This window comes from Triticum dicoccoides, chromosome 7A (genome assembly GCF_002162155.2).
Source record: "Triticum dicoccoides isolate Atlit2015 ecotype Zavitan chromosome 7A, WEW_v2.0, whole genome shotgun sequence".
NCBI lineage: Eukaryota > Viridiplantae > Streptophyta > Magnoliopsida > Poales > Poaceae > Triticum > Triticum dicoccoides.
In genome coordinates this window covers 688,106,950-688,123,046 of record NC_041392.1, presented here as the reverse complement: position 1 = coordinate 688,123,046, position 16,097 = coordinate 688,106,950, and the positions used below count along the sequence as shown (strand labels likewise).

Here is a 16,097-nt window from a genome sequence, read left to right as displayed (position 1 = left end):
TGGCTCGGCCTGTCACGCCGTCTTCGCCCGCAGATCGGGTCCTCACGTCGCCTTCATCAGCGGATCGGCCCGCGACACCGGCCGCGCCACGGCCCACTATGCCGAGCTCGCCATCGGCCCGGTCTGGGATGCCGGAGTCGCCAGCTGCTTCGTCTGCTCTGCCGGTTTCGCCGGTGGGCCGGCCTTCTTCGCCGACTGAGTCCGAGGCTACCGTGCCTGGCTCCTCGTCACCGGCTGACTCATCAACGTCGCCGTCCTCCAGCCCGTTGCAGGCTGCTCCGTCGACCTCGGTGGTTCCTGTGTCTCGACCACATACACGCAGTCGCAGTGGCATTTTCAAACCTAAGGAACGTACGGATGGTACGGTTGCTTGGTTGGCTGCTTGTTTGGCTGCTGCTGTTGCGGATCCATCTTCTGAGCCTCGCTCATATTAGGCTGCCCTGCGCATTCCACATTGGCGAGAGGCTATGGAGCAGGAGTTTCATGCTCCTCTTCGTAACAAGACATGGACTCTCGTTCCTCCACCACCACGGGTAAATGTTATTGACTCAAAATGGGTATTCAAAGTGAAGAAGCATTCGGATGGATCTATTGAGCGTTACAAAGCGCGACTTGTTGCTCGCGGTTTTCGGCAGCGTCATGGTCTTGACTATGAGGACACCTTCAGTCCTGTCGTCAAGCCTACCACTATTCGGCTTCTTCTCTCCATTGCTGTTTCTCGTGGTTGGTCACTTCGTCAACTTGATGTGCAGAATGTCTTTCTACATGGATTTTTGGAGGAAGAGGTTTATATGAAACAGCCGCCTGGTTTCTCTGATCCTGATCGTCCTGACTATATCTGTCGTCTTTCCAAAGCACTATATGGTTTGAAGCAAGCTCCTTGTTCCTGGCATGCCCGCCTTGCCTCTGCCCTTCGTGCTCATGGGTTTGTGCCGTCCACTGCTGACACTTCATTATTTCTTCTACAGAAGCCAGAAGTCACTATGTATCTTTTGGTATATGTCGATGATATTATCCTTGTCAGCTCTTCTCAGTATGCTGCTGATGCTCTTGTCTGCTCTCTTGGTGCTAATTTTGCGGTCAAAGATCTTGGGAAGCTTCACTACTTTCTTGGAGTTGAGGTCACTTCTCGTGCTACTGGTCTTGTCCTTACGCAGAAGTACTCCTTGGAGTTGTTACAAAAAGCCGGCATGCTGAAGTGCAAACCGACCACCACACCCATGTCGTCTACCGACAAGATAACAGCTGTTGATGGTGAGCTTTTGTCTCCTGCGGATGCCACAGAGTACAGAAGCATTGTTGGTGGACTTCAGTACTTGACGATCACGAGACCAGATATCTCTTATGCTGTTAACAGGGTTTGTCAGTATCTTCAGGCTCCCAGAGATACTCATTGGGCTGCTGTTAAACACATTCTTCGTTATGTTCAGTTCACTCTGACTTTTGGTATGCATATTCGGTCGACTTCCTCTCAGGTCCTTTCGGCCTTCTCTGATGCAGATTGGGCTGGTAGCCCAGATGACAGGCGATCCACGGGGGGTTATGCAGTATTCTTTGGCTCTAATTTGATCGCCTGGAGTGCTCGGAAACAGGCTACTGTGTCACGTAGCAGTACTGAAGCTGAGTACAAGGCTGTGGCTAATGCTACTGCAGAGATTATTTGGGTGCAGTCTTTGCTTCAGGAGTTGGGTTTGTCTCAACCACAGCCTCCTATTCTTTGGTGTGATAACATCGGTGCTACATACCTTTCTGCAAATCCAGTATTTCATGCCCGAACGAAACACATTGAAGTTGACTATCACTTTGTACGGGAACGTGTATCACAGAAGCAACTCCAGATCAAGTTTATCTCGTCTAAGGATCAACTTGCAGACATCTTCACTAAGCCTTTACCACTGCCACAGTTTGAGGCTTGTAGGCGCAATCTTACCCTTCTCAGTTCTTTAGAAAGTGGCTAAGATTGAGGGAGGGTGTTAGACTATGTATAACTTCTGTACCTATGTACGTATTGTAACACAACCATTATATATAATGAGATAAGCCACCCCTAGAGGGTTGTGCTGGTTCCCAAAACTTATTGTCTTACACACTCCTGCGCGAGTGTCTTCCTGCTCGTTTGTGAGCCTTGGAGATTACGAACTATTGCGGGTTTCCTTTTGGATTCAGCCTTTATGTTTAGGTCCTAGAGGCTAGCGTGATCGATGGTGTCACTGGGTTTTCGCCTTACAGTGGGCTGCTCGATGACGAGTGCCTATGGTGGGTTTCCCAGTGATGCTTTGGACTCGCCTTCCCCTTTCTAGTTTCCTTGTGCCGGTGTGATGTTGGGTCTTCGGTCACTGAACTATGTATTTCCGTTATGAATGTAATGGAAAGGGGTTAAGGCGCGATTCTAAAAAAACCAATAAATACCATTAGATTCATTGTTTCATTTACTTTCACATCATATAGATTTGTTATAGTATATATTTATATTGTTTTCTATAAACTTAGTCAAACTTTACAAAGTTTGACATTAGTCTCTCTTCTCTTATAAAAAACAGAGTTGGTGATGATGGTGTGCGTGCCATCCTGCAATATAGGCCGTCTGATTTATATCTGACGGATAAAAAATAAACTATGACAATTTTGCAAAAAGATACCCACACCCTTCTCCACATTTACAAATATGGCCTTCCAATGTTCATTCTTTTCTTTCAAAAGATAAACTACTCATATAAATGTATCTTGATGTTCCGTGCAATGCATGGGCATCTTGCTAGTCAAATCTAATATGCAGAGTATATAAAAATGGAGGGAGTACAAAATGGACGAGAAGTGGCATTTATTTGTATATTGTGATGATAATATTACAATTGTTTGGTGGTAATTTGATTGTACGGTTGCATATGTTGCAATCAGAAAAGTACTAATTGAAATCGAAGAAGTATATATAGTTGACGGCCAGTTTGGCTCCACTTGAGTTCATGCAGACGGCACAGTCGAGATTGAGATCCTTGTGCGCGCCGATCGATCAGCATGCGCCTGCCTTGAACCCGAAGGAGCCGCCACCGACGTCGTACAGCACCTCAAACGTCCGCTGCTGCACGTTGCCGATGATGCCGATGGAGCGGTCATCGCCGCTGTCCGTGAAGGCGAGGCAGCCGTCCTGAATGATCCCGTCAAAGGCGAGGTTGACGACGGCGCCCCCGGAGAACACGAGCGCGACGCTGGGCACGCTGATGTTGGACTGGCCGCTGAAGTCGAAGCACGTGTCGGAGCCCCCGGTGGTCGGGTAGCGCTTCATGCCGGCCTTGAACGCGGAGGCCAGCGCCGAGTAGGCGGTGGGCGGCAGCCGCGTGATGATGGTGCCGGAGTCGACGATGGAGACGGCGGAGAAGACGGAGGCGGGTATGTTGAGCTGCCTGCCTCCCACCCGGATGGCCTCAAGGCGCACGGCGTAGAACGTCGGCGCCCGGCGGTTCCTGTACATGGGCGTCGTGACGAAGCCGGAAGTGGAAGTTGGTGCGCCGAGAGTGAGGAACCCGCGCGAGCCTGGATTCGGCGGGAGGCAGTAGGAGAAGGCCCTGCCCAAGGTCCCCGCGGTCTGGGACACGAGAGACTCTGCGCCGCCGCCCAGCCCCATGAGCCCCGCGGTTTGTTGCGTCAGAAGGAGGCCCGAGTTGGACTGGCTGCATCCGAACTGGAAGTTTTTGACGGCGGTGGAGCCCAGCACGAGGGTGTCGGAGCTGTAGGTCCCGGCCGTGCTCGACTGGTCCCCGTAGGTGACGATGTACTGACACTGGGAGCCGGAGCAGCCGTTGCCCTGCCCGTCCTGGCTGACCTGCGCGCAGGCGGCGGAGCTGCAGGAGAACGGGGAGTAGGTGCTGGACGAGCTGGGGTCAAAGAGCGGGTTCGCCTGGGAGTGGCACTGGGAACACGGCTTGCACTGCACCCACGACACGTCGCTGCCGGTGTCGATGGACATGGTCTGGGTCACGGCCGGCGAGCCGATGCCGACGTTCATCACGTACTCCAACGTGCTCATGGAGGTGCCCAGCCTGGTCGGCAGGGTGACGTCCGATTGCTCGACGTCTCCGGCGCCGCCCTTGACGCCGGAGAACTTTCGTGTGACGTAGGCCGCTCGGAGCTGGTCATGCCTGAGTATCTCCTCCCAGGTTGGCGCCTTCGTGGAGGGCAGGCGTGAGCACGGGCCGTGCCGGTGGTGCAACGGCACCGTGACACCACCGGACGATGGAGTCGCGGCTGAAGCAACCAGACCACGATTATAAATGTGCACAAAAGATATACTAGTACAAAGTAGTCAGTAGTAAGTAAGTGGAATTGCACCGTACCTTTGGGCTGGGAGCAGTTGACGGTGGCAGATTCCGGAGAGCCAACGGGCTTGTAGCTGCGAAGGTCATCTCCTGCGTGAGCAACGAGAGTGTGGTAGGTGCACAGCAGGAGAAGCAGAAGCTTCGAAATAGATGCCATGGCTGAGATGCAGATTCAGAATGCGGGCCCTGCTTATATATAGGAGAGGAGGGGGACGACCGAAGACTCGTGACTTGTGGTCTTGTCCTAAAGTTTAGTTGCCGCCAGTTTTGAATTCGTCGATGGTGAGATTGGGCGATCAGGTACGTTGGAGGTAATAATGACGAAATTGTTAGGCATGTTTTTGTCAGGTACATGTACATAGTATGCTAGCTAAACTGATTTTCAGATCGGTTGGGCAGAATTCCTTCTTTGCTGAGTTTGCTACACAATGGGATCATGATTGTGTGTGGCAAGGCTCACCTTGGCATGTTAGTAAACATGCAGTGATATTGTCTGAATTTGTCGATTTTATGAGGCCGTCTGAACTCAAGTTTGAGAGCCTTCGGATGTGGGCTAGAGTGGTAAATCTCCCGTGTAATCTCTGGAACAACGCCTGAGGTGCAGAATAGCGAAGCAAGTAGATAAGAGGGTGGCTTCGGTGCAATTTGACCACACGGTTGATTCTTGAGAGCAAAAATTACACTAGACAGAAAAACACATATAGCCGTGTGTGGGGCTGTAAGCCGACTGCCCGAAAAATTGCACCCGACAACCAATGAGACATCGGCTTATAGTACCCTGTACGCCTAGTGGTTGTAAAATGTATTTGGCTTACAAAGGACACTCGGCACATATACAAAAATGTCTCAGCTTACAGTGCGTCCTCGGCAAAAATATTTGCCATGTGTCGACGACGGAGGTGGCTGATGGCACTGCCACGGAGCAGTCAACAAACCGAGTGTCCCGCAGGAGGGCTTTCGGCTTATATTTCCTATAATTATTACTTTTGCTCAAACTAAATATATGTTGTGTGTAAAGCCGGAAAGCTCTCAGCTTATATTTACTATAATTATTATTTTTGCTCACACTAAATATAAGTCATGTGTCTTATAGGAGGGCTCTCGGCTTATATTTACTATAATTTTCATTTTTGATCGCACTAAATATTAGCCATGTATCTTGTAGTAGGGCTCTCGGCTTATATTTCCTAGAATAATTATTTTTGCCCACACTAAATGTATGCCGTGTGTCAGGTAGGAAGGATCTCAGCTTAAATTTACTATATTATTATTTTTGCTCACATTAAATATAAGTCATGTGTCTTGCATGAGGGAAAATAATAATATAGTAAATTTAAGCAGAGATCCTGACAGTGCTCGAGCTGAGATAAAGGGCCTCCTAAATGTCCCAAATGAAACTTTGAATGAGAAATATTTAGGTATGCCATCTGACATTGGAAGCTCAAAAGATGGTGCTTTCAGATACCTGAAAGACAGGATGTGGAGCAAAATTCAGGGTTGGATAGAGAGGATCATGTCAACAGCAGGGAAGGAAGTTCTAGTCAAAGCGGTGGCGCAAGTCGTGCCCGTGTTTTCCATGTCATGTTTTAAGCTACCTAGGGGACTTTGTGAGCACCTACACATGCTAATAAGGAAATTTTGGTGGGGGGGGGGGGCACAAATGGGCAACGCAAGCCTCATTGGGTATCATGGAAGGAAATGACACAACCAAAAAGTATGGGAGGACTGGAATTCAAAGATTTTGAGCTGTTTAACTTGGCAATGTTGGCTAGACAAGCATGGCGCTTGTTACAGGATCCTGGTTCGCTAAGTGCCCGGATATTGAAGAGTGTTTACTTCCCACACACATCAATCCTTCAGGCAGCTTTAGGGAATCACCCAAGCCAGATATGGAGGGCCATTATTGAAGGACGGGACACCTTGAAACAAGGGCTGATTAGGCGTATTGATAATGGTGGAAGTACAAAAATTTGGGAGGACAACTGGCTACCTGCGCGAGGAGATGATGTGGCCGTACGGATACATATCTGCCCACCCCCCGGTTATGGTTGCAGAACTCAACAATGCTACAAACACTACATGGAATATACAACTACTACTAAATGCCACCTTCATGCCTTTTGATGCGATGGTAGTTTCAGGCATTCCACTCTGTACTATGAACATGCAGGATTTTTGGAGTTGGGCACATGAGCGAAGTGGTGAATTTTCAGTACGGTCAGCCTACAACATGCTCGTTGCGACGAGGCAAAGAAGAGAAGCGCGGCTGGAAGGATCAGCGGGATCATCAAGCACTCGCGCTGACGAGGGATCGTGGAAAGTTCTGTGGAATATGGAGGTCCCATCTAAAGTGCGTGTGTTCTTGTGGAGGTTGTCAAAACAATCTTTACCTACTGAGGATGACAGAGCACACTATCATATGTCGACAACAAGTACCTGCGGCTTGTGCGCGGCACAGGATTCATGGCGGCATTCCCTCCTAGAATGTACTGTCTCCAGATGCACTTGGGCATTGGTTGACGAAGAGCTGAGTTGCACTTTGGTGGCATCCACAAAAATGAGAGCAAAGAGCTGGATCTTCAGCCTACGTGATTCCTTATCGCATGAGAAATTTGTCTTAATGGCGGTAACCCTATGGGCGATACGTACATCTCGATGAAAGGCCATTCGATCACGAGGCTATATTCCAAACACCACATGCAATACAATTGTTCATCACTCGGTTTATTGCAGATTTGGAAGCTATCCAGGTGCCCAAACCTACACGGGCTGCTAAGGAAAGTACAATTACATCAACCCAGAGGCCGAGGGCACCTCCAGCAAACTATGCCAAACTATGTCGAGATGCCATTGCCTTGGCAGAAGATCTCAATATTCAACGCTTCGTTGTGGCGTATGATTGCATGCAAGTGATTGGGACATTGCCAAAGGAAATCAAAGATTCCATGGAGCCATCATCATGGAGATCAACTCTAGATCGTCACCACTCTCTTGTACCTGTACTTTTGAAAGTCGTCGGTGCAATTTCGAAGCTCGAAGTACTTTTTCAGTCGACCCTTTGGAGTGCGACGTAGGTTTCCACGGCAACTTGCTAACAATGTACGTGGACAGTTGTGTGGCAAGATTGAAGACTACAAAACGACGATGGATGTATCTTGGACTTGACCTACGGCCAGCTAGAGCTTGGTCGCAGAACAGTGTACAGTTGTTTGTTTCCTGACCCATTTCTGCAACTGGGCAGATGGTTCCGTGCCTTTGCCCCGGACTTCTCCTCGCGTGAGTACGAACGAGAGCCCGGCGCGTGCTGCGTCGCCGTTGAAACGGGGTGGCCGGGTCGCTGTCTCCGTGGAATTCGTGCGAGCGCCCTGGGCCCTGGCTTCTGTGTGGTGTGGCTTGGGCTGCGCCCGGCCGGTCGTGCATGCGTGAGCTGGGCGGGGGCGCGCGGGGCCGGAGTCCGGAGACCTGCACGGTGGACTGGAGGCGTCGTGTGCCTGCGGGCAGCTACCGATGTGCGTCTTCCGGATGCAGCGGATTTCCTTGTACGCACGCGGCGTCCAGCTTTGTCGCTTCGTAAGGTCCAGCATCTGTTCAGAACTTGATTAAGACTTCGACGCAGAATTGGCAAAAAAAAGTTATTCGAGCAACTCAAACGGGGCGACCCAAACGAACACGCGCTCTGTCCGTTTTTTGTCCGTTTGGATCGGCCAAGCAGACGTATGCTTTCATATTTTAAATGGGTCGGTTTGACCACCCAACGGGAAGGCCGACCAGAATATGCTAGGGTGGAAAAAAAATAACAAGTTCCACGAAATAAACATAAAAAATACATAATTAAACATAAAGTGGCCGGTCAAACGCCGGCCAAAGTTCACCTAAATCTAATAAACATTAAATAAAACATTAAAAAAAGCCCGCGCCCGCCTGCTGCCGCCCCGCACGAACGTCGTCGGCCTTGCCCTTGCCCTTGCCGTCAACGCCGCCGTCGTCGGTGAGGTCGATGAAGACCGGAGCAGGGCTAGCCCACCCCAACGCCGCCTGGTACTCTGCCAGGGCAGCCTCCTCCAGCGTCTGCTGGGGCGGCAGCATTGCGGCCAGCCGCGCGTGCTCCTCCTCCTCCTCCTTGAGCCGGAGCGCCTCCGCGTCACGTTGGAGCATGGCCTCGTAGGGCATCTGCGCCTCGCCGTCGGCCTGCTCCTGGCGGAGCCAGTGCTCCTTCCAACGCTCGAGGTGGGCTGCCTCCTGCTCCGGCGTCGCGGCAAAGTAGACAGGAGGTGCGCTCACCCACTCGCGGTACTGGCCTGTCCACGAGTACACCTCCTTCGGCCAAGTGGATGGAGGCTGGGAGCGCTTACGCGTCGGCTCCGGCTCCGGCTTGGGCTGGACAGGCAGCGACGGTGGCGGTGGCGGCACGAAGAGAGTGGTGTGGACGGAGTCCCCCGCCGCCTATAGGGCAAGGGCTTGCTCCAGCCCATCCCAGTGTGCGTCCTCCTCGAGGCGGCTAGACTCCAGCGCGTGCTGCAGGGCCTCCTCGAGGGCGGCTTGGTACTCTGCCTCCGCCTCCATGTCCTCCGGGTCTACCTGCGGGGGCGGCGGTAGAAACGTCGGCGGGACAGCGTCGACACCCGAGCGCCGTTGCTCCTCGTGTTCGAGGGAGAACCACGCCTCCCCGTTGGAGGAGTCGGCGGCGTACTCTGGCAGCCGACGCTGCTCCGGCGTGAGCTGCGCGCGGCGCCTGCGCACCTCGTCGTCGTGCGCCCGCTGGCTACGCGAAACCGTCGGCACAGGGATCCGCTGCGGATCCAGATGCTAATGGTGCGGCAGCATGACATCGAGGTACGACAGTGGCTGCCTGTACTCCCAGTGCCACTGCGCTTGGTGCACTGGGATGTGCAGGCGTCGGCGACCAGGGCAGAAACGCGGTGCCGCCGGAGGAGGAGGGGGAAGGGGAGCATGGGAGGACGAGGCGCCGGGGGTGCCCTTTCCCTTGCCCTTGCCATTGCTGCTGCCGAAGAGGCCCATGGGCACGCTAGGGTTTGCAGTCGCCGGCGAAGAAGCAAAGGGAGTGGTTGGGGGCCAGATGTGAACGGGAGAAGTGGATGAGACCGACCCCGCCGCACGTGTGGTTAAAAAAGGACGCTTCCACTGGCTGACGCGTGGGCCCGCTGTCGGTGGTCGTCATAAATAAGACGACCAATGGCGGTTGGGGTGGCCGCCAGGTGGTGACGCGGCGGACGGCAAGGAGACGCGTGGCGCGTCCGCGCCGACGCATTCCAGAGGCAGTTTTGAGTCGAAAATGAGTGTACGGATGCTAGGTGGACACAATTTAAATTTAGGTCGGCGTGTTAGGCCTTTATTTTTATCCGCGCTGACACAAATAAACACGGACGGACGAAATGGGTCGCCCCGTTAGAGTTGCTCTTAGGGCTTTTGCCTCCCGTTGAGCAGCGCTGCTAATCTGCTTCGTTTGTGGCGTCAAGGCCATGGAGCGTGATGGATCCTTACCATTGCCGGGGGCAAGGCTCTGTTTTTATATATATATTTATATCTTTATTAGGATTTATGGTCTGATCAGAAAGATGAGAGGGGGGCAATTTTTTAAAGATGGAATAAGGTCTTTCCCACCCAGCCCTTGTCCCAGTTGTGTGTCTAGCATCATCGAAGGGCGTGCGAAGTTGTGTCTCCGGCGGATCTCGCAGGAATCGGTTGGTGGTTGTCTTTGGTGGATCTGATCGGACCCGGTCTTCGTTCGTCTGACGCATGTTTAGGTTGGATCCTTTCCATCTATGCTTCTCTTCATCGGCGACGGTTGTTGTTCTATTGTGTTGGTCCTATGGATCTTTAGCACGACGACTTGTCCGACTGTCAACTACTATAAGGTTTGCCTGGCTCTGACGAGTAGCAATGAGGACGGCGGCACGCTTTCGCCTTGCTTTAGTGCTTGTACTTGTCGCTAGTGGTTTATGGATCTAGATGTATTTTTTTGTGTTTGTTGTACTGATATAATTGATAGTGAATAAATGGTAAGTTTTCTGAAAACAAAAGACTTGTCCAGCATCTACTATACTACTACGTCATACGCGTGTGTGCTGTTCGACAATTGGAGACGTCAGACGAACGAAGCAAGTATCTTTGTGATGGATATGAGAGGAACGTTACCACATCAAGATATACTACGAGTACTATATATGGGTTGGGTAAGTATGGGTTTAACCAATCAAACCTAGAGTACAAGATAAAGTTTTTTTTATAGGAAATCCTACAGATGTCAAAAGGCTAAGGAATAGAGATAGAAAAATAATAGAGTAAAAAATAAAGTGGAACATAAACTTAGCTGTATTTATAAATGGGTTAGGTACATTGTACGACAAATCAACTGTGATCAGATCGCCATCAATCATACGACCATTTTTTATGAAAAGATCTCAGAGTTATATTATCATCGAACGGTGGTACAAAGCACCCCAAGAACAAAAAAATAGCAACCAAGTCCCTAGGGAATCAACCCACTCCATCCACCGTGGGCTGCCGGCACGCTGCCGCTTCTACTGCCGTCGCTCCCACGCAGAGCCAGCGTGACCTTGGATTCTGCAGCCGGATTGAACACGGACGGGAATTACTGGGGCTCGACCTGAGAGGGCCAGCACACTAGAGAAAGAGGAAGGTCGGCCTCGCTGCACCATGCCGGCGACAACACACCTCTGAGATCCACAAAGAGCTCCTGTACAGGCTGCGAAAACCACCGACGCCATTTGCTAGCACCTCACCACACCACCCCTAGAACTCCCACGGCAAGAATGGGCGCCTCCTTGCTATGGCGAAGAAGGAGATGATGGACAAAAACTCCCGTAGCCAGCCGTCGCCTCCGTTTCGACGATCGCCCCTGGAGAACCAGCACCCACCGAATCGACGTTCCGGGAGTAGGCAGTGTTAGACTGTATTTACATGTGTATATTGTAACGTTGTATACCACCTCATTATATATATATGTGATAGGCCACCCCTATAGGGTTGTGCCGGTTCCCCCCAAAGTCTATTGTCTTACATGGTATCACGCTAGGTTACGTCCGCTTCCGCCTAAAAACCCTAAACCGCCGCCGCCGCCGCCGCCGCCACCGCCGCCGCCGCCGTGCCCGCCGCCGCCGTCGCCCGACTGCTATGACGTCCGCCGCTGCGTCCGGCTCCACCGCCACCGGTTTTCTGCCGGCCTCCCTCGCGGCACTTCTCTCGAGGCCGCTGGATGCCGCCTCCCTTTAGGCGCCGATCGGGACACGGAGCGTCGGCTCCCTCTTCGCGCTCCCGCCGGCTGCTACTTCGCCCGGGCAGGCGCTTGTGGCCCACACCACCGCCGCCCCGTCAACCGCGGCTGTCGCGCCCTCGGCCACTGCGCCGCTGGTGGCGGAGGACGTCGCGCTGGCAGGCTTCGCGGCGTCAACCGCGACCATCGCGCCCTCTGTCACCGCGCCGGCTGCCCCTCCGACTGTCTCCACGGTGTTCTCACCTCAGCCAGTCTCCTCGATGGGATCGCAGCCGCCGCCGCCGTTTCACTTCGGCCATCTCATCACCATCAAGTTGTCGTCGGACAATTACATCTTCTGGCGCGCGCAGGTTCTTCCGCTTCTTGGGAGTCACTACCTGCTTGGCTATGTCGACGGCTCTCTCCCTTGCCCTCCTGCGCTGGTTGACAGCGTGCATGGTCCGGTCTATAATCCGGCTCACCGTGTCTGGACAGGGCAGGATCAGGCGAACCTCTCCTCCATCCAGGGGTCGCTCTCTCCGGCCGTTGCTGGGCTTGTTGTCTTCGCCAAGACGTCCCACGAGGCATGGACTATTCTTGAGCGCTCGTTTGCGGCACAGTCGCAGGCTCGTGTATCTGGGCTCCGTCGCCAACTTGGGGAGTGTCAGAAGCTTGACTCCACCGCCACTGAGTTCTACAACAAAGTCAAGAGTCTCGCCGACACGCTGGCCTCCATTGGACAGCCCCTCACCGACTCCGAGTTCAACTCGTTTACCGTCAATGGTCTTGATGAGGAGTATGACGCCCTAGTCGAGATCATCAATGAGAGGGGAAACTCCACGCCCATGCCAGCACACGAGGTCTTTTCACGCCTCCTGCTTACTGAGCAACGAGTCGAGACGCGCCGATCCAGGGGCAACGGCGCCCTCTCGGCAAACGCCGCCACCAAGGGTGGTCGCTCCTCTGATTCATCCAGGGCTCCTTCGGGGCAGTCACCACCACCCGCCTCGGCCCCTCCTCCTACTGCGACGCTACCAGGGGCTGGCGGTCCACGTGTGTGCCAGCTTTGTGGTCGCGATGGGCACTGGGCCTCGAAGTGTCACAAGCGCTTCCAGCGGGGTTTTCTTGGTCTTGGCAATGACGGGAAGGATACACGCAACTTTGCTCGTCAGGTCGCCATGGCTGATCGTCCGCCGCCGCAGAAGCCACAGGGACACACTCAGTCCTACTCCATTGATCCCCACTTGTACATGGACTCTGGGGCGACAGAGCACCTGACCAGTGAGATGGGGAAGCTTCACACTCGTGAACCCTACCATGGCTCCGACAAGATCCACACCGCCAATGGAGCAGGTATGCACATCTCTCATATGGTCAAGCATCACTTCTCACTAGACATGCCAATAGGAGTCTTCAACTTCGCAATGTTCTTCGAGTTCCATCTGTGACACGTAATCTTCTTTCAGTTCCTAAACTCACTGGTGATAATAATGTGCTTTGTGAATTTCATCCTTTTGATCTTTTTATTAAGGATCGGGACACGAGGGACATTCTTCTTAGTGGGCGGCTCTGCCAAGGTCTCTATCGTCTGGAGCATCCTGGCGTCGCTCGCGTCTTCAGTGGAGTTCGGGTATCTCCGTCACAGTGGCATGCTCGTCTTGGTCACCCGGCCACACCTATTGTCCGGCATGTTTTGCGTCGTCATGAGCTTCCTAGTGTGTCTAGTAATAAAGATGTAGCAGTGTGTGATGCTTGTCAGCAGGGGAAGAGTCATCAACTTCCTTTTTCGGAGTCCAGTCGTGAGGTGAAACATCCTTTAGAACTTGTGTTTTCAGATGTATGGGGTCCTGCTCAGACTTCTGTTAGTGGTCATAATTATTATATCAGTTTTGTTGATGCTTACAGCCGCTTTACCTGGCTTTATCTTATCAAACGTAAATCTGATGTGTTTGACATTTTTGTTCAGTTCCAAAAACATGTTGAACGCCTTCTCAAGCACAAAATTGTTCATGTTCAGTCGGACTGTGGTGGCGAGTATCGCAACCTCAACTCCTTCTTTCAGTCGCTTGGGATCACTCACCGTTTAGCATGTCCACATACACATCAGCAGAATGGTTCAGTAGAACGTAAGCATCGTCACATTGTTGAAGCTGGTCTGACTCTTTTGGCCCATGGATCTGTTCCGTTTCGTTTTTGGAGTGATGCTTTCACCACTGCATGTTTTCTCATCAATGGTACTCCCACTCGTGTTTTGAATATGAAGACTCCCATTGAAGTTCTCCTTAATGAACAACCGGACTACACCTTTCTCAAGGTGTTTGGGTGTGCTTGCTGGCCCCATCTCCGTCCATATAACAAGCGTAAGCTCGAGTTTCGTTCCACGAAGTGTGTTTTTCTTGGTTATAGCTCTCTTCATAAAGGATACAAATGTCTTCATGTTCCCACTAATCGTGTCTACATCTCTCGGGATGTTGTGTTTGATGAGCATGTTTTTCCCTTTGCCAACCTCCCTGTGTCCACTACCGAGCCACCTGTCATGCATTCATCCTCTGTTGCTTCTGACCAATTTGATGATGTTGCATATTCTCCTCTATTGTTGCCTAACCATGGTGCAGGCACTGGTCGTGGGGCTCGTTTGGAGATTCTGGAAGCGCCATCTTCCTCTTCGTCGCCATCGCCTTCATCCTCGGCACCTTCTGTTGTGCATGAGGAGCACATGGCGCCCCTGCATGGCCTCGGTTTCCGTGCTCATGCATGGCCGATCGACGTCCTGGCCCGGTCGCCTCTGGCTTCTGGGCTGCCTTCGCCATCGTCGCGCCCTGCAACCCCGCCGACTGGGCCGGCCTCCTCGGTCCCCGTCTCGCCCAGGGCGTCGGGGCAGTCATCACCAGGCCTGGCCTCGCCCGCCCCTGCCTCGCCCAGGGTGTCTGGGCCCTTCTCACCAGGGCCGGCCTCGCCTGCTCTCGCCTCGCCAAGGCCGTCTGGGCCGGTGTCACCGGAGCTGGCCTCGCCCACCCTCGGTTCGCCCATGGCCTCTGAGCCCCTGTCGTCGGGCCAGTCTTCGCCATGCAGCCCGGAGTCGTCTGTCCCGAGCTCGCCTGAGGTGATTCCTGCATCTCCGGCGACCGTCACGTCTCCGTCACCTTCGCCTCCGCCGGCTCCTGCTGCTGCTCTACGTCCACATACGCGAGTCGGAGTGGCATTTTTCAGCCTAAGCAACGTCACGATGGCACAGTTGCTTGGTTAGCGGCGTGCATGTCTGCTGCTCTCGCAGATCCATCCTCTGAGCCACGCACGTATCAAGCTGCTATGCGCATTCCTCATTGGAGAGAGGCCATGGAGCAGGAGTATCAAGCGCTTCTTCGCAATCAGACATGGACTCTTGTTCCTCCACAATCACGGGTAAATGTTATTGATTCCAAATGGGTTTTCAAAGTGAAGAGGCATTCTGATGGGTCCATTGAGCGCTATAAGGCTCGTCTGGTTGCTCGTGGTTTTCGACAATGTTTTGGACTTGACTATGAAGACACCTTCAGTCCAGTGGTCAAGCCTACTACCATTAGACTTCTTCTCTCTCTGGCTGTTACTCGAGGTTGGTTTCTTCGTCAGCTTGATGTTCAAAATGCTTTTCTTCATGGTGTCTTGGCGGAGGAGGTTTACATGCGCCAGCCTCCGGGTTTCTCTGATCCGGATCGCCCTGATCATCTCTGTCGTCTGTCCAAGGCAATTTATGGTCTGAAGCAGGCTCCTCGTGCTTGGCATGCTCGTCTTTCAATGGCTCTTCGTGCTCATGGTTTTGCATCATCAACTGCTGACTCCTCATTGTTTCTTCTTCAAAGGCCTGAGGTTACTATCTACTTGTTGGTCTATGTAGATGATATCATTTTGGTCAGCTCCTCTCAGTCGGCTGCTACTGCGCTTGTTCGCTCACTTGGTGCTGATTTTGCGGTCAAGGACCTTAGGAAGCTTCATTACTTTCTTGGTGTGGAGGTTACTTCTCGTGCTGCTGGCCTTGTTATGACGCAGAAGAAGTACTCTCTGGATTTGTTGCAGCGAGCTGGGATGCTTAAGTGCAAACCGACGACTACACCCATGTCTACCATTGATAAGCTCAATGCTGTTGATGGTGTGCTTCTTTCTTCTTCTGATGCGACCGAGTACCGGAGTATTGTTGGTGGGCTCCAGTACTTGACGATCACGCGACCAGACATTTCCTATGCTGTTAACCGAGTCTGCCAGTATCTGCAGTCACCCCGTGACACTCATTGGTCTGCTGTTAAGCGGATTTTGCGCTATATTCGTTTCACGGTGGCTATTGGTTTGCATATTCGGCCGTCTGACTCTGGTTGTCTTTCAGCATATTCTGATGCAGACTGGGCTGGCAATCCGGATGACAGGCGATCCACGGGGGGTTATGCTGTCTTCTTTGGCTCTAACCTGATTGCCTGGAGTGCTCGGAAACAGGCTACTGTCTCGCGTAGCAGTACTGAGGCTGAGTATAAGGCTGTGGCCAATGCCACATCAGAGATTATGTGGGTACAGTCCTTACT

General features: G+C 52.6%; 1 protein-coding gene across 1 annotated transcript; it reads right to left on the bottom strand.

Annotated features, from left to right (window-relative positions):
- Positions 1-2,806: 2,806 nt before the first annotated feature.
- Positions 2,807-4,470, bottom strand: LOC119332325 (aspartyl protease family protein At5g10770-like). Its single transcript, XM_037605505.1, has 2 exons — positions 4,332-4,470; positions 2,807-4,242 (listed from the first exon to the last, which is right to left on the bottom strand). The coding sequence occupies exons 1-2, from the start codon at positions 4,468-4,470 to the stop codon at positions 3,011-3,013; spliced, it is 1,371 nt and encodes a 456-aa protein (XP_037461402.1). The 3' UTR covers positions 2,807-3,010.
- Between the last annotated feature and the right edge of the window lie 11,627 nt (positions 4,471-16,097).